The sequence below is a fragment of the Cyprinus carpio genome, chromosome B2, assembly GCF_018340385.1.
Source record: "Cyprinus carpio isolate SPL01 chromosome B2, ASM1834038v1, whole genome shotgun sequence".
Classification (NCBI taxonomy): Eukaryota; Metazoa; Chordata; class Actinopteri; order Cypriniformes; family Cyprinidae; genus Cyprinus; species Cyprinus carpio.
The window spans coordinates 29,140,704-29,159,944 of NC_056598.1; the positions used below are offsets into that span (position 1 = coordinate 29,140,704).

Sequence of the window (19,241 nt, forward strand, 5' to 3'; positions counted from 1 at the left end):
AGAGTAAAATAGAGTTAAAGCGGTAATATTGAAATATTATTCAAATTTAAAATAACTGGTTTCTATTGTAATATAGTGCGCAGCGGAATTTTCAGCATCATTACTCCAGTCTTCAGTGTAACATGATGCTTCAGAAATCATTCTAATATGCTGATTTGCTGCTCAAGAAACATTTCTGATTGATATCGATGTTAGAAACAGCTGTGCTACTTCATATTTTCGGGAAAACTGTGATAAAAAAAAAATTAAGGATTCTTGAAATAGAAAATATAAATGTTTTACATTTTCTGAGCTGATTTGAGGGTAAAGAATAAAATGTGATATGGATGCAAACATGGTACAAACACACTGCAAAAAATATTGTCTAGTATTAAGATACATTTACTTGAGAAGCAAAATGAATTGTTTTTTTTTTTTGTTTTTTAAGCAACATTATGTTTTAAAAAATAAAAAAATATTACTTGATAACAAGAAACATTTTGTTTTCCCTTTAAGTTAGGTTGATTTTCTAATGCTACTAAGCATAAACGTCTCAGGTTACGAATGTAACCATGGTTCCCTGAGTAGGGAACGAGACACTGCGTCCTCTAGGGGTCGCTATGGGGAACAACTCGTCGTGACCCGTGTCTGAAGCATACAAATGAAAAAACACCAACGAGTTGGCCGGCGACAGCCTCTGACGTCACTACCGGTGCGACTATAAAACAGGCACCGGGAAACACATCATTCACTTCTTCGTCTGAAGCTTGCGTCCGAAGCATGGCAGGGAGCTAGAGGACGCAGTGTCTCGTTCCCTACTCAGGGAACCATGGTTACATTCGTAACCTGAGACGTTCCCTTTCAAGGGAACTTCGAACTGCGTCCTCTAGGGGTCGCTATGGGGAACAGTATACCCACGCCGCCATGCTGAGGGGAGTGCAGGCCAGAATCATGGCGAACACTAAGTACCAACTCTACATTTCAATGGGAGTTGCCCCCGGGACGTTTAGACGGCTGTCTTGTGACAATACCCCTTACGGCCAAAGGCCTAAGCTACATACCCAACTTAATTGTTAGGGCCTCGGCCCGGTGGTAGAGCTAAAGGCTTGGAATCAGGAAAGATTCCTTTAAAGGGATACAGCTAGGAACCTAGCATTTTATACTAAGTCTAGCCTGTCACACGGGCTACAGCTTGCTTCCGCAAAAGCTTGCTGAAGGAGCTGTCTCAACAGATCTCCAGTAGCAACACCCTGTTTAGATAGGTATCCGAGGATACATGGGTGGAGTGGCGCCCAAGATGAATGGGGCTTTTACCAGCTCAAGAAAGGGCACGAAGCAACCGCGCGAAGCCCTCACCATATAGGATTTTAGAAAGAACGCAGAGTACTAACGTGCGAACTTACCACCGTGTGGATTTCAGAAAGTGTGCAAAGACTTCACGTGCACACTTACCATATCATGGATTTTCAAATACTGTTCTAAGGAAGGGCTCTCGTGGCACTCTGATAGAGCAGCTCATAGATGGAATGGTGCATCTCAAAAAAGTATGTTTGAGAGTCATCAACTCGATCTGTGGAAATAATGCTGGAGCGCTCTGGGAAAAACAGTGAACTCAGTCTCATATGAGAGGAGAACTCCTGAATACAGAGAAGCGCGCTCATAGGCGACCCTTCTTGGAAAAGGGGAGCGCTGCTAAACTACCACGAGAATTGCCCGAATAGCCCTTCATGTTGAGGGAAGCGATGCTTGAGGTGTATAAACAAATACACACTGGCTGAATGGAGCCCAAGGAACCAAGGTCTAATCATCTCAAGAAAGGGAACGAGGCGGAGCGCGTAACCCTTACCATACAGGATTTCAGAAAGTGCGCAGAGTCTTGCGTGCACACTTACCAATACGTGGATTTTTAGAAAGTGCGCAAAGTGTTCACGTGCCCACTGACCACCATGTGGCTTTCAGAAAGTACACAGAGCTTAGCGTGTGTACCTAAAGGTTCCTAAGCATCGCAGAGGCGCTGAACCGCACGGGAGAGGCAAGCTCGAATTTTATAAACCTCTAGCGAGGGGAGCATCACCTGAGGCAGCATATACAAGAAGACTTCTGTAACTGCCACCTTCACTTCCCGCTGGATGCGACAGCACCTAAGCGGCCAGGAGACCCCTCAGGGTGACCTGGCCGGACATCTATGAAATTCCCTGCAGTGCTGTGCCAGGCCTGATGATCAAGGAGGCTCCCGCAGAAACCTGTGATCTCAGCCGCCTAATACCGGAACATGAAGCCGGATGGCTGGTGCTGACGAGTGTTTAGTAAACACTGTAACTGAGCACTGCAAAGGAAACTCACAGAGTTTATTAGTAGACACATAACCACCAGCAATTTACACATAAGTATATACAGAAAGGGTTATTTTTATACTCCCACCCTCCTGTGCTGGAGCCCCGCTCAAGGGGCGCCTCCTTTTAGTGCGGACCATCAGTAAGGTGGTTGCTATGAACATAGAACCAGCCAAAAACATTATAGGTCCAGCATAGGAGACTGTTATGTGTTAGAGGTTTCCACCTAACCTCGATCAGGTGGAGAGCTGGTGGTTACAGGGGAATTAGGAAGGGGAGGATAAAAGCAGAAGTTAAAAATCCCTAAAGGGAACGAGTAGATACCTCAGTATCACTCTGACTCAGACGAGAACGCTGCCTCGTCTGGATCACATCCCTTAGGTTCTGCTTACCCCCTTGTGACCCACAATTCCTCTTAACCCTGCCCGCAGGTGGGGGAGGAGCGTGAGTCGCGACACTAGCCTTCTGTGCCCGTCTTTGATCCTCAGATCGAGACAGGCCAGGACCCCTATGTTGTTCGGGCTCAGACCTGGACCTTCGTGGAACGAAGGATCTGAAAGCAGCGGAGTGCGCCTTCGTCTCCCCGAACTTCTCGATCACCGTCTCAACGGAAATACCGAAAAGTTCAGAAGGCGAAACCTGAGCATCGAGAAGAAAGCCTTTTCTTTCTTCCCGATGTCTGCCAGGTTCATCCACAGATGTCTCTCCGCCACCCCCATGGCCGCCATAGTCCTGCGCTTGGCAGAGGCGGCCTGCTTGGTAGCCCGGAGAGAGGCCTGTGGTGCGGCGCAGCTCGGCTACCTGATCAGGAAAAAGGCCTTTGCCTCTATCCAGGTCTTTCAGCATATCAGTCTGATATGCTTGAAGCATTTATTTTGTAATAAAGCCACAGCCTGACCTGCTGCTGCGTATGCCTTGCCATTTAAGCCAGATGCATTGCTTGAAGGGGCTTAGATAGCAAGGAGGGAGATTAAGAGAGGATGTCTCCCCCGCAGAATGAAAGCTCTTTCTGCAGGGGGCATCCTCTCATAGCCGTTTTCCCCGCGCATCGCCTCGATGTCGGCAAAAACTCTTATGCTGAAACCGATGGATGCGAGAAAGAAAACGGCCCTCTTTCATTTCCTTTCGATCTCTGTATGGAGATCAGGCAGGAAATGGAAGGCTCACCTGAGCTGGAGGGGCTATGGTCGGAAAGATAACGCTCATCGAGGTGCGATCCATAAACTCCAACATCTCTACATACGCAGGGCAGGAGAATTGAGAAGGCTCAGCCTCAGCTTCTTCACCATCCTCAAATATCCCCTGCTTTTCCTGGGTAAAAACCCAGCAGAGCACTAACCTCAGTATCAGGAAGTGTTAAAGATATAACATCATCCTCCCGAGGCTCTCTCTCGTCCGCCGCCATTTTGAGCGCGAAAGGGAAAGTCCCTCTTTAAACCATTCAGACAGATCTACCTGAAATTCTCACGATCTCATTCTCCTCCGTGCCTCAGCAACGGCGGGTCCTGAACCGCGGGAAGCAGATGGCTGCCTCTTTTTTCGGAAAGAGAGACGAACGAGAGCGGAGCTTTTTTCTTGAAAAAATGCTCGCAATGCACGCAGATTGCCTCCTCAAAGACATCGCGTGCGTGCTCTTTACCCAAACAAATCACGTAAAGATCGTGTGTGTCATCAGGTGTCAAATAACGCCGACACGGATGCATATTGTCTAAACGCTTGCTAGTAGTCGCCATGATAGACAGAGAAAGAGCGCTCTTACCGGTTCTTTCAGATGCACGCTTCAAACAAAACAGTCAGTGAAGACGAAGAAGATGAATGACGTGTTTCCCGGTGCCTGTTTTATAGTCGCACCGGTAGTGACGTCAGAGGCTGTCGCCGGCCAACTCGTTGGTGTTTTTTCATTTGTATGCTTCAGACACGGGTCACGACGAGGTGTTCCCCATAGCGACCCCTAGAGGACGCAGTTCGAAGTTCCCTTGAAAGGGAACAATACATTTTTACCAGTTTTTCACAAAAAATATCTTAAATCATTTTACTTCTAAAGTAAATGCATCTTGATTTAAGAATGTTTAAATTTTTGTGCTGGAAAACAAGATAAACAAGACAAAAATACTAAGTAAGAAAAGCACTTTTTCACTACAAAAAGTACAGTATAACACTTTTAGTGGTAGTTGAAAGCATTGTAAATATAACCAAAATATTGTGTAGGATGTGTAGAATTTGGAGCCTAATTCCATGGACATCTGTAGAGTTATATGCAGATCCAGGAGTGCACAGTTACTAATTATTTGATTCAATTCAGCACCATACGTAATGAAACAAAATGAAATAAATCAGCATCTATAATCCTGATTCATTTCAAAGGAAGTGGCTTAGTTTGTTTACAGGAAAGCATCACATGTTTTGCGAACTAATATGTTTTTCTGAGTGCAACTCAGAATGAACACACAGTGTGTGGAAACCCCAGATCATGGCTGAATTTGCCCTGCAGGCATAAACTGGTTACATCCACATTGTGCTGAATCGATATCAGCTGTCAGCACATTCTGACATGCAATCAATTGGGATGTAGAATCGATGTGGAGAATTGAGTCGAAACAGCACAATATCATTAAAACGGCAGTAATTAAAAGGGCTTCCAGCTTGTGAAGTTCAGTGTCGACATGACGCTGGTCTCAGATCAGTGATTTCTGTGTCCGTCTCGCCGCAGGCTTGAGCTCTCCGCCAGCTAATCTGGCCTCCTCTGCCATGCCGAGCATTATGACTCCCATTATTAACGGATTCAGCGGAATCCATCACCAAGCCAACGGTCATCCGGTAGAGGCGGTGTACACCAACGGCCTGCCGCCGTACTCCACCCAGAGCCCCACCGCTGCCGACACGCTCCAGCAGGCCTTCACGGGCGTCCAGCAATACACAGGTACTGCACACACACACCTTTGAGTCTCAGTATTTCTCCTAAAATTCCTTTTTGCAATGTCATCTAGCAAGAGTGTAGAGCTGTGAAATTAATTTGAATCCACACACAGAGAACTCATCTGGAACTCTAGGGGAGATATGGTTTCTTCAAAACAATGTTGAGATTAAATGGAGATAAAATCAGATGTTTCTTCTGATTATTTTGGTTCTGTATCTTTACGTGTCTCCTTTACAGTTTCAAACGAGATCTGGAAAATGTGGTCTTTTTCTCAAGAGAAACATCTGAGAAGCAGGAGACTTCAGCAAAATTCTCAATTTGTTCCCAATTTCATCTCTTTGTTGTCTAGGAGAAGCAACTGAGGTATCTGAGATATCACAATTTTAGAAAAATGAGCACAGTTTGAGACACTCAACTGAGATCTCTTCTGAAACTCCAGAGGAGATACGTTTGAGATTACTGGGTTATTTTTCTCAGGAAAAACATCTTAGAGGCAGGAAAACTCTCAGTTTGTTCTCCATTTAATCTAATTTGACATTTTTGAGATTACACTTTTAGAAATGTTGTTTAATATATAATGTATTTTTGCAAAATGAGCATAGTTTGAGACACGTGAGATTACTGGAGTCTTTCTCTTTTAGGACAGAGTCATCTGAGAAGCAGCAGATTTTTTTTTTTTTTTTTTTTATGTCAGTATTGTCTAGAAGAATCCAGAGATATTATGCTTGAGATATCACATTTGGTATCTTTCCAATCCTGAGCTGAGATGTTAAAGAGATCTCATTTGTGATTTTTTTATTCAGTGCAGTCAATATTTTCACAAATGTAACTTTCACAGAAAAAGAACTTTCCTCATGGAGCGTTATTGCTGGTAGGTGACTTTGCTGTGATTGAAACCTCAGGTTGTGTTTGAATTTTCTGGATATTACAGCTATCATACGGATGCCTAGAGATCTGTCATTTTAAATCAGTTTGATATATGATGAACGTGCTTTCAGATTTCATTGCACTGTGATCCTGTCATATTTCATTAGCATATAAAGGTCAACCTTCGTCTTGTCCTTATTCTTGCCTCATCTGTACCTCTCTCTCTCTCTTTTGTGTATGCATATATTATGCATATATCTGCAGCCATATATCCTGCCACAACACTGACTCCTATAGGTCAGACACTGCCACAGCCTGCTCAAATCATCCAGCAACAGCAGCAGCAGCAGCGGGAAGGTGAGTGACAGAAATCACAGCTTTCATTTCTCTCACTAATCACTATCTTTCACAGTCTCTGGCGTACGGGCATCCCTACAGCCCCTTGTGCTGTTACGAGACAATTAAATTCAGATTAGATAGTCCTATTTCAAGGTATCCAATGCTCGACTGCTTCCCTGTGAAGATTTAACTGCTGAGTTCCATTTTAGAATCTTCAGTTTCAATTACATCAGATGTCAGATGTTTCCTGATTGGCCTGCAACATTTGAACTTTTTAAATGGCACAAATCATAAAACATTAAAAGAAAATATCCAAGTGGAGCACAAAGATGAAAAATAAAGACGATAATGCTCAAAAGACCCTCAAAACAACACTGTTTCCATCAGTGCTAATGTTATGATTTGTTTGATTGTGTTGCTGATGTAAATTAAATAATTTCTTATTGATATTTATTTTATAGAAGCCAATTTCTGCCGTAAAAAAAAAAAAAATACAAATAGTAAATGAGACTTTTACCTCAAAATTCAGATTTTTTTTTATCAATTAGTCAGAATAGCAAGATATATATGCAGAGATGCGAGATATAAATTGGAATTGTGAGACAAATAGTCGCAATTACCTTTTGTGAGATGTAAACTCAGAATTCAGACGAAAAGAGTAAGAATTGCAGGATAGAAGCTCAGAATTAGTAGAAAAAAGTCAGAATTCTTAGTTTATATCTACCAATTCTGTTTTTTTCTACTGAATTCTGAGAAAGAAAGAAAGAAAAAAGTCAGAATTGTGGGATTGTTTTTACTTTTTTCATTTTTTTTTTTTTTTATTCCGTGGTGGAAACAAGCTTCTATTATAATTCACTGTTGCATTAAATAAATAATAAATCTTGGAGCTAAGTCTTATGTTTCCATCATGTTTCATTTGTGTTTTCATAATTTTCATAAAGTCTAAAAATACATGTTCATGTCTGCGACAGCCTATTAAATATGCGTGTGTCTGTTTCAGGTCCCGAGGGCTGCAACTTGTTTATCTATCACCTGCCACAGGAGTTTGGTGATAATGAGCTAATGCAGATGTTTCTTCCGTTCGGATCTGTCATCTCGTCAAAGGTGTTCATGGACCGAGCCACCAATCAGAGCAAATGTTTCGGTCAGATACACCTCCTTGCTTTCAACCAATTGTATATCTACATACACTTGCATCTCTGTAACAGTATACTACTGTTCAAAAGTTTGGTGTCAAGGATACATTAAACTGATCAAAAGGGACAATATAGGCTTGAATGTAATGAGTGTAGTGAGCAGAAGAGCCTTTTTTATAAAACTTTTGAACAGTACATATCTCTATCTATATCTATAAAGATAGATAGATAGATTAGATAGATAGATAGATAGATAGATAGATTAGATAGATAGATAGATAGATAGATACTGTATGCATGTGTATGTGTATGTATATGTATATAATATATATTTTTTATTTATATTTATTTATTTGTGTGTGTGTGTGTGTGTGTGTGTGTGTGTGTGTGTGTGTGTGTGTGTGTGTGTGTGTGTGGAGGGAACAGAGACATTATGTCATGACGGGATTGGGGCTCCCATGGGAACCCTTCATGTCGTCATGACATAACGTCTCTGTTCCCTCCATCAGGGAACGAGGGTTACGTACGTAACTGAGACATTCCCTATATGTGACCCTGTACCACAAAACCAGTCATAAGGGTCAATTTCTCGAAATTGAGATTTATACATTACATGAAAGCTGAATAAATAAGCTTTCCATTGATGTATGGTTTGTTAGGATCGGACAATATTTGGCCGAGATACAACTATTTGAAAATCTGTAATCTGAGGGTGCAAAAAAATCAAAATACTGAGAAAATCGCCTTTAAAGTTGTTCAAATGAAGCTCTTAGCAATGCACATTACTAATCAAAAATTAAGTTTTGATATATGTACGGTAGGAAATTTACAAAATATCTTCATGGAACATGATTTTTACTTAATATCCCAATGATTTTTGCCATAAAAGAAAAATCAATAATTTTGACCCATACAATGTTTTTGGCTATTGCTACAAATATACCCCAGCAACTTAAGACTGGTTTTGTGCTCCAGAGTCACATATTATTGTTTTGTTTGTGGGTTATATTTTTGATTTCTATCATTCTAACATTGTCACTTAAAGAATGCATTATTTTTCAGTTCCTGACATGTTTCCAGCCAATTGGCAATTAACCCATTTTATTTGCACCCCAAAGACAATTTTAACATGCATCCAGTGTTTGCCAAATGTAAATTTTGGACCCAGGGTGCCATGCAGCCCATGATGTGCCACAGCCCTGTGTGTGTGTGTGTGTGTGTGTGTGTGTCACTGTAGTGAGTTTAATGAATGTTTATTGGTCTCCTCACTCACCCCAAAAGCCTTGCCTGTCTGGAATCACATATATTTATATTCATTCTCCTCACACTACACAGGCAGCTCTCTGGAACACGATCCCTGCGCAGAAATCTCTCCCTCTAACTCCCATTAGTTTAATTTGATTCGGTCCTCTCAGTCTATTTGTTTCCTTGAGGATTTGTTGTCTATTTCCTTCCACATGAATTTAAAATGAGTAAATTTGGATGTGTGTGGCCGTTATACTGCAGGGACTGTAAGATACGCACACATGAACAGCAGACTCGGTTTCTCTCCCGTCTGCAGGCTTTGTGAGCTTCGATAACCCCGCTAGCGCTCAGGCTGCCATCCAGGCCATGAACGGCTTCCAGATCGGCATGAAACGCTTGAAAGTGCAGCTGAAACGGCCAAAAGACGCCAGCCGTCCATACTGACCACAGCCAGGGATGCATACATGCACTCTCAGCCATTAGGAGAGGTAAGCATGGGCATCAGAAAGTCAATATTTTAATAAAGTCAGAGCTATCTATCATAATGTACTGCAGACTTATGTAAAATGTTTGGCTTTCTTGACTCACTGAAGATGCCTAATTTAATTGACGTCTGTGTAGAATATATCATCTTTCTATTGCAGTTATTAAGTTATGATGAACTAAATAGGCTTACCTATAATAAAAATCATACCGTAATATTTGTTATGCAAATACTTTGGCTTTGCAAGACAGCATTAATAGCGATTATTTTGTGGCTTTTACTCTTAAAAACAAGTGGAAAGCCTGGTTTGAGTTGCTTTTGTTAATTTGCAGACTTTTTAATGTTCTGCTTGTGATCATTTTGAAAAACATGGCGTAAAGATTAAATACAATTTACAATTCTGTAATATTATTAGTTTATTTACTGCAATTATCTGAAAGAATACCAGGCCATATTTTTTTAATTTTGATGTCTGATTTTACTAATATTTTGTTTTATATATACAGGTCCCAAACCCAAAATTCCTATCTCAAAAAATTAGCATATCATGAAAAGGTTCTCTAAACAAGCTATTAACCTAATCATCTGAATCAACTAATTAACTCTAAACACCTGCAAAAGATTCCTGAGGCTTTTAACAAACTCCCAGCCTGGTTCATTACTCAAAACCACAATCATGGGTAAGACTGCCGACCTGACTGCTGTCCAGAAGGCCATCATTGACACCCTCAAAGCGAGAGGGTAAGACACAGAAAGAAATTTCTGAACGAATAGTGTGGCAAAAACCGCTGCACAATGAGAAGAGGTGACCGGACCCTGAGGAAGATTGTGGAGAAGGACCGATTCCAGACCTTGGGGGACCTGCGGAAGCAGTGGACTGAGTCTGGAGTAGAAACATCCAGAGCCAGCGTGCACAGGCGTGTGCTTTTGAACCAGAAAACAGCGGCAGAAGCGCCTGACCTGGGCTACAGAGAAGCAGCACTGGACTGTTGCTCAGTGGTCCAAAGTACTTTTTTCGGATGAAAGCAAATTTTGACATGTCATTCGGAAATCAAGGTGCCAGAGTCTGGAGGAAGACTGGGGAGAAGGAAATGCAAAAATGCCTGAAGTCCAGTGTCAAGTACCCACAGTCAGTGATGGTCTGGGGTGCCATGTCAGCTGCTGGTGTTGGTCCACTGTGTTTTTATCAAGGGCAGGGTCAATGCAGCTAGCTATCAGGAGATTTTGGAGCACTTCATGCTTCCATCTGCTGAAAAGCTTTATGGAGATGAAGATTTCGTTTTTCAGCACGACCTGGCACCTGCTCACAGTGCCAAAACCACTGGTAAATGGTTTACTGACCATGGTATTACTGTGCTCAATTGGCCTGCCAACTCTCCCGACCTTAACCCCATAGAGAATCTGTGGGATATTGTGAAGAGAAAGTTGAGAGACGCAAGACCCAACACTCTGGATGAGCTGAAGGCCGCTATCGAAGCATCCTGGGCCTCCATAAACACCTCAGCAGTGCCACAGGCTGATTGCCTCCATGCCACGCCGCATTGAAGCAGTCATTTCTGCAAAAGGATTCCCGACCAAGTATTGAGTGCATAATTGAACATAATTATTTGAAGGTTGACTTTTTTTGTATTAAAAAACACTTTTCTTTTATTGGTCGGATGAAATATGCTAATTTTTTGAGATAGGAATTTTGGGTTTTCATGAGCTGTATGCCAAAATCATCAGTATTAAAACAATAAAAGACCTGAAATATTTCAGTTGGTGTGCAATGAATCTAAAATATATGAAAGTTTAATTTTTATCATTACATTATGGAAAATAATAAACTTTTATCACAATATGCTAATTTTTTGAGAAGGACCTGTGTATTTATGTTTGTGTGTATTTATTTTTATATATATATATATATATATATATATATATATATACATACATGTATACATATACAGTATACATATATATATATATACATATATAAAAAAATATATACATATATATAATATATATATATATATATATATATATATATATTATTATAAAACATGTAAAATAATAATAATTATTATTATTATTTTGGAATTTAAAAATGCTTAATAATTAAAATAATAAAATTTATTATTATTATTGCAAATTATATTTGTAACATAATATTTGATTTTACTAGTGTTTTTTACAACAACAATAATACTTTATATTTTAATTTAAAAATTAAAATATTATTATAGTATATTTTAAATTGTATTTTATTATTATTATTTGTCTTATGGTTGCTGCTGTTGTTGTTGTTGTTGTTGATATTGTTAATAATAATAATAATAATAATAAGTATATACTTTGGTAATTTTTAGTACCTGGAAATTATTGTTATTAATAAAAGTATTTTTAAATAAAATAAAAAGTAACAAAATAAATTATTATTATTACTGTTAATAATAATACTCATCAATAATAATTATTAGTAATTAGTAATTGTGTTTTTAAATAAAAAAGTAAAATAATTGATTTATTATTATTATTATTATTATTATTATTATTATTATTATTATTTTATCAGCCATCTTATCCATTAAAATGGGCCACAATGAGACATAATCAGTTATTATTATCATCATTCAGATGTCTGTATCGCTACATCCCAAGTTTTGAGTATAAAAGCATGTGTGGAATGAAGTAATCTCTCCTTAAAAGCTGCAGAGTTCTCCGCTAAACTCTTCCGGCAAACAGTCAAATGTTTTCTTGAAGCCGCGGAGTGGATAATGCAATCCATCGGCACACCTGTATCATGTCATCTCTCTGGATGCTTCTATCATATTTAATGCGATGTCAAGAGCGCAGGCCTGAGTTTGAGCTTCACACGGCTCCGGCTGTGCCTGATGGCTCCTGGTTTGACATCCAGGTATCAAGCTGTCAGCATGTAGCTGAGCTGTTTTCCTCCTCTGCTGCTGCTGTCTGTCTCCCGAGTCAAACTCTGACATTTCTCTCTCTTTCTCTCTCTCTGGCAGGTTTTGAACAATTGTAGTCTTGACGTTTTGACGGATGGAAACTTTTCTTGAAAAACTAACACACGAAAAAAAGACTAAACAAAAAAAAAACAACACAAAAAACACGAAGAAGCAAACAAAGCGGAAAAACAAGCGCATATGGGAGTGAAGCATATCGCATTTAACGAAAGCGTGTGTTTCCACGGCGATGAAAGACTGGCGTGACGGGGGACAACAGCGACGGCGGAGACGAGGACGAAAACAAATGAACTGAAAACACTTTGGAAGAACAGTGCATGGCTGGGACTGGTAGAGTTCGCTAAAGCTAAACACGGATCCATGCACATATCAAAAGACAGCCGTAGCTTTTACTTGCGTGGAATAATGAGGGTTTAACGATAAAATGTGTATATGCCACTGACGCAGTATAACGAACTCTCTTTCTCTCACCCATAGGGACCAGAGGACCAAATCTTTTTCATCTCTGTCGGTATCGTAACCGTGTACAATATTACCACCGAACGATTATCTTACGCTACATACATGCTACTTCATATTATATGCCAATTAAGAGTTAGACACAATTCATTCAGGGTGTATAGTGTAGGTTTACGGGGACTTGGGGTGTGTTTTATTGAAAACCTTTGGCGGAAAGAATAGTTTGTTTGTTGTTTGTGGGAGAAAGTCAGTAAAGGGTATTTTTATATTTTATTTTTTGTGGTGTTTTTGGCTCTTGTTATAGACTATGTAGTGTGTTGATATTGATTTGGGCACATTCTGAATTGCTGTTCATCGCCACGTCTCGTTTCAGAAAGCTGCCGGGTGGAGAAAAGGGCATTCGATTCATCGCGATATCGTTTAATTCATGCATCATACTGTAAACAAATGACTACAGCAAACACAACCACACAAGGATATTTTTGACAAAACAGCTCTTGTTTTTGAGCTACAAAGACTCACAAGGAAACATGCACCAGCAAAACTCCCAGCGGCTGTTTTTAACATTGAAACTGAGGATTTCATAAAGTCTCATTTATCTTTGGTTTATTTACTTAATTTTTTTTTTTTAATTGGTCAGCTTACCAATTTTTTTTTTAAATTATTTTATTTTATTTTATTTGTTAATAAAAGTACACAGCAAATCTTACACTTACATAACTATTTATCTGTTTTTATTTTATTTATTGTATTTGATTTACTTTAGTTTAATTTAATTTTGTCAGCTTACCAAGTACAAGACAGGGCTTACATTAAAATTACATTTAATTTATTGTTGTTGTTGTTGTTTTTTTCATTTATTTATTTATTTATTATTTTATTTTAATCAAATAAAAATACACTACCTGTCATACATTAAAATTGCTGACAGTTTATCTTTATTTATTTTATTTTATTCAGTTTAGTTTTATTGAATTTCATTTGTCAAAGTACACAGCATGACATACATTAAAATTACTCTCATTTGAGTGATTTATTTATTTATTCATTCATTCATGTATTAATTCATTTTTTAATAAAATAAAAAAAAAATACACAGCAAGTCTTACTGTCAGGTCATCCTTTTTTTATTATTATTACATTGTATCTTATATATTAGCTTGCTGACTGCTAATGTTAATTAATTTGAAATAGTGCAGAAAACCCAGCGATAAAACTAATGCTATTCATACAGCACGATCACTATTTAAAACTATTTAATTGAATTTTTAGGCTTTACTGAATCCTCCGAAATGAGGTTAAAAACAGCCTGAGAAAGAAGTTTTGCAGGTTCATGCTGCAGTGACGTTTCCGTTGTGAGAACGGGCTGTTTTGAGATAGAATTCAGGAAAACCTTTCATTTAGAAACAGCCTAAAGTGTGCCATAGTAAAGCGTCAAATTTGTTTCAGTGGCTTACACTGATATGCTGTTTGCCAGAAGGGCCTTCTAGAAGATTTCTACTAGACAAATCAAACCATAAAACACAGCACACAGAGAGATGAGCAGTCTCTGAACATTTCTATAGTCTTGAGAGACACTTTTAAAGACAGTAGTTTTCCTCTATTCATGCTTTATTCAGGTATTTCATGTGTGATTACACTTAAATGAACTTCGTAATTGCTCATAGTCTCACTGTATTGTGCATGCCTATGTAAACGTAGTACTTATGTAGAGCCAGGCCACAGTTATGGCCTAAACGACCGATAAAAAGGAGAGTGATGTGATGTAAAGGAACAAAAATGTATGAAAAATAGTGTTTAGAGGTGAAAACATATAGAAACAAACCAGCGAGGCCACATCACCACTGCAAAATATGGTAAAATTCATTTTAAAGTCAACATAAAATCAAAACTAAAACTGTTTGCTTTCTGAATACAAGTTTCTAGTCTTATTTTGAACGACTTGGCAGTGCACATAATTGTAAATGAATAAATACATTCATGTTTACTCAGAAATACGGCACATTGCGGGAGTAAAATGGGTCGCAAATGCCATTTCATGTCGACTTTGACATCATGCTTTGTTGTTTTGACCCACAGAAATGTAAACTTTTTGGACCAAACCTGTTATGTTGATAGCAGGATTTTTTTCATGCACAGCCTGCCATGATTATTGACCGTGCAAATGTGCCACGTGCCATGACAGCACAATTTCCTCCAATCAAAACAAGTGATACTTTCTCTGTGCCGTCTTTTGTCAGGAAACGAGAAACGCTGCCTCTCGTCTAGGAGTTTACCTTCTTGAAGCTAATATGACTGGACAGCACATGTCACTCTGGGTTTTGAAAAGTGGTCAGTCTCTCGTTAAATATTCAGGGGACAAAGTGGATCTTAAGTGCTTTACAGGTCAAACAAAGTAAATGATTTAATATTAAGGCAGAAATTAGCAAAGTTTTGATGGGTGGATCGCCGTATGGTTAATGTGACTGATGTGTCAACATTTATTATTGACAGCTTTCCCTTTAGAATTGGGCGAGTTTCCTGAAAACTTATTCAACAGGACAATAAAAATAAATAATATTTTTAAACACACACACACACACATCTGTTTTAAATATATGTTAACAGCAATTTAACATTAAAAAAAAATTGAAACTAAGCACATTTTCCAGTCATGCAAATTCTCATTACTGTAATGCAAAATTCATTATTATGAGTCATCGTTATATTATTGTTAAGTTTTGTACTTGACATTATTCTCAGTTGTTATTTGTCTCATTACTATGATAATATCTGAAATGATAATAAATCTGAAATATGATAATAAATATAACGATAATCAGATAATAAATTAACCACAAATGCTATAATAGTGTATGAGTGCTTACCTTTAATTTTTTCCTATAATGAGCATGATATTTTTATTTTATTATGTTAATGAGAATTTGGTACAAAAAAAGTCCTTAATTGTATTTAAAAATAATGGAGCAAAAGAAAAAAAAATCATAATGGTCTTAAAATAGACTTCTATTTTTCATCCCTAATACGGAACGGACCATTAAAACTAGTTAGAGCCCAGCAGGGTCCAACACACACACACACACACACACACACACTCAAATTAGTGATCAGGGATGGAGCAGCTTTTCAATTAAACACCAATCAGATGATCACAGCGGAAGGTCACTATATAATCAACATTCAAGGGCACAGTTCTGTTCACTTTGACATCTTCCATTCATTCTGTTTTTTATTATTGTAAAACTGATTTGGTAACTGTTAAGTGACGTCATCATTCTAAGACGGGACCCAGCGAGATCATGGGTGTGTTTGGAAAAGCACACTAACATACTCCTCATACTATTTTTGCAGTATGCATACTGTTCTTTTCTCTACTACATTTATCAAATACACAGTATGCAAAGCAATACCCTAAACGCATAGCAATGAATTAAAATCAGTATTATACACTGTAAAAAAAAAAATGCATTTTCGAAGTTGCAAATAACAACTAAGATTATTATTAACTGTTTTTATTAACTTAGATTATTGGAGCATGTTTTAAAAGATAATACAACTTCATTGTCCTACTTCAAAATTTCATGTTTAATTCAATGTGTTACTTGCCGTTTCTTTTTGTGCGATTGACTGTCTACATCCAATTTCTTTAGTGTCGTTAACTAAAACTAAAACCATAAAAACATTTTTGTTACTTCAAATAAAATAAATATTAGCTGAATAACAAAATACACAATAAAAGTGATAAAAACACAAGAAAATTACTTAAACTGTAATTAAAATTCAAATGAAGCCCATATAAAACACTATGCATACAGTATATATATATATATATATATATATATATATATATATATATATATTATACAAAAACAACACTGATTCACACAGAACACCTTAGCAACCACATAGCAACACCCTAGATACCATTGCAGAAACTTTTGCATTGGTACCACATTTACATAATTAAATATACTACTAGCCTATTTTTACAAATGCGCTGGAAAAGAAATGGTGTTTTCACTTTTAGTAAATTTTCACAAATTTCACAAATAACTTCAAAGAAACGGCAAGTAACACATTAAATAAAAAGCGAAATTTTGAAAAAAAGTATTTTCTTGTAAAACATACTTTAGTTATTTTTATTTACAATTTTGGAAAATTATTTTTTACATTGTGTTTGAAGCTCATTATTGCATTTTGCATCACAGACTGACATTTTAAACAAAAAAACAGTATGAAGTATGCAGTGTGCATTAAGCAGTGTACACTAGTATTCCATTCCAAACAACAGAACATTCCTAGCCGTGCGGCAGCTGATCCTTGCACAGTGGCACATGCAATTATTTTGTCTGGATATTTCTAAACCTGTGGCTCATACTAACATACATGCTGTACAAACATGATTTTTCATGCTCTATTTCAATTTTTATTCTATTTATTGCCAAAAAAAAGAGAAAGGAGTTCTTCTTTCATAGCTTGCCCTGCCTATAGTTCTTTAAATCACTCTTTGTGCATGCTAATTGCTAGAGACGTAGAGAGACATTTTTGTAGTAAAAGACATAGAAAACATAAAAATGCACCATTTTTGGGGTTTGATTTTCAACCAGAACCTCCTCGGGTAACGGTCAAAGCTTCAAGGCGACAAGCGGAGGTCACGCTCTGTAGTCTTCAAGCGTGCTATCATGCAGTAAGAATATCATGGAAACATAGCGCTGCGTTTGGACTCGCTGGACATGCTCTTCGGGGTTTGGGCTATTTTGGGAGTATGTTTTACAAACTGTGTTTTTTATTCATACGATGTTACTACCTGAACTAAGCCATGTCCTCTTCCTTCATACTCCCCATATACTGCCATAGTCCTCTGCTAGAGCCAACGCTGCATACAGTATCCAAACACACAAACCTCAAGCTTTCCATCCATGTTTGCTTTTCTTTCCCGCGTCTTTGATGGAATGATTTGTTCCAGCCAATACTCCGAATGTTTTGTACAGAAGAAAATGGTTATAGATTAATCTACTGGTATGATATTCCTATGAATGGTTCTCTTTATATATGTCGAGGTAATGAATGCAAAGGGACGGGCTCATGAAATCTGTATTTGCTGGGAATATTGATAGCACAGAACGCTTCTTTCAGGTACAATGGGGAATTGCGCAAAAGCTCCCGGCCTTTTCTGTCGCGACTGATCCAGGATCAGCTCTACGTGTGAGCTGGAGTCCAACACGAGACCTGGATCGGCGACAGAAAACCACTCGGGTCGGCTTTGCTTTGGATGATTGTGTTATATCTTAGGGTTTCTTAGCACAATATACAAACAGATGTAAGCTAAATAATGAATCTATGTTTAAATGCTATATAGGGAAGTGTGGGACACGACCAGATGTTCCCGTAACGTCTGTACGATGAGTTTTAAGCCCTTCTCTGGAGGTGTAAAGGAGCAAACCTTCCTTTCCGTTTCATTTTTGAACAACAACGAACCAGTTTTGTCCCATTATCTTCCCTCTTGAACTTGCTGCTTTGACAATTAAATGTGTAATTATGGTGATCTATTTATTGTTTTGCTCATTAATTTATTTGATTATTTTTATTATTAGAATTTGATCATTTGCATTGGTTTATTTATATATTTTTGTGTGAACTTTAAGTTTATCATTTGACATAATATGTATAAATGATGCTTATTGGGGCTTTTTCTGTCTTTCTTCTTTTTTCAATTTTACAATAAAAATGATAAATGCTTACTAGCACTCTCGGATCATTGTGTTGATGCAGTCGCAAAGCAATCATAGTGAAAGGATGGAATGAATTCTGTCTGAAAGTAAAAAATTAAATAAAAATAAAATAAAAGGGGAAAATAGCACAGATCAATATTTAAAATTAAAATAAAACTTTAATTCTTTTTTGTCATCAGGATGTAAGACAGTTTGCATGCACACAATACAACTCAACTCATGTGTGTGTGTGTATATATATATATATATATACTGTAATCATATTTGAGGTCTTTTTGACGACATGGACCACAATAAAAAAAAGTAAATATGAATATATAATAAAAATAAATAAAAAGTAGTTTTAGCCATTTTATACCAGGGCTATTATTGTTAACTAAAGCTAAAAAAAAAAATTTCTTTTTTTTTTTTTTTGAATGTTACTTATAAAATTAACCTTAATATTAAAAAATAATAAATAAATAGTGTTTAATTAAACTTTAAACATTTCTCATTTTCATTTCATTTTAAAACAACATTTAGTTTTAGTTGAAGTACTAAACTAACTAAAACTAAATAAAATATTGATTTTTTTTTTTAAGACAAAAACACAACAAAATTACTAAAGCCTAAATCTAATTTAAAATATCAACAAAAAATTATATGATAATATGTGTGCTTATAATTATGTTTGTATCTACCTTCATTGTGTTGAAAATGGCTCGGAAATTTAAAATACAGTATCTTTCTTAAAGAAAGTCCTAAAGGCTTGAAACAACTTAGGCTATGCCAGACTTTTCATTTTGGGTTG

The 19,241-nt window shown here is 37.4% G+C and overlaps 1 protein-coding gene across 1 annotated transcript in view; it reads left to right on the plus strand.

Annotated features, from left to right (window-relative positions):
• The window catches only part of LOC109057540 (CUGBP Elav-like family member 5), a 144,795-nt gene extending 132,324 nt beyond the window's left edge, over positions 1–12,471 (plus strand). Inside the window, exons 8-12 of the mRNA XM_042719065.1 lie at positions 5,023–5,232; positions 6,361–6,453; positions 7,436–7,579; positions 9,133–9,304; positions 12,303–12,471. Of these exons, the coding sequence (XP_042574999.1) occupies positions 5,023–5,232; positions 6,361–6,453; positions 7,436–7,579; positions 9,133–9,260 (575 nt within the window). The 3' untranslated portion in view covers positions 9,261–9,304; positions 12,303–12,471. The remainder of the gene's footprint in view (positions 1–5,022; positions 5,233–6,360; positions 6,454–7,435; positions 7,580–9,132; positions 9,305–12,302) is intronic.
• The last annotated feature ends 6,770 nt before the right edge of the window (positions 12,472–19,241 follow it).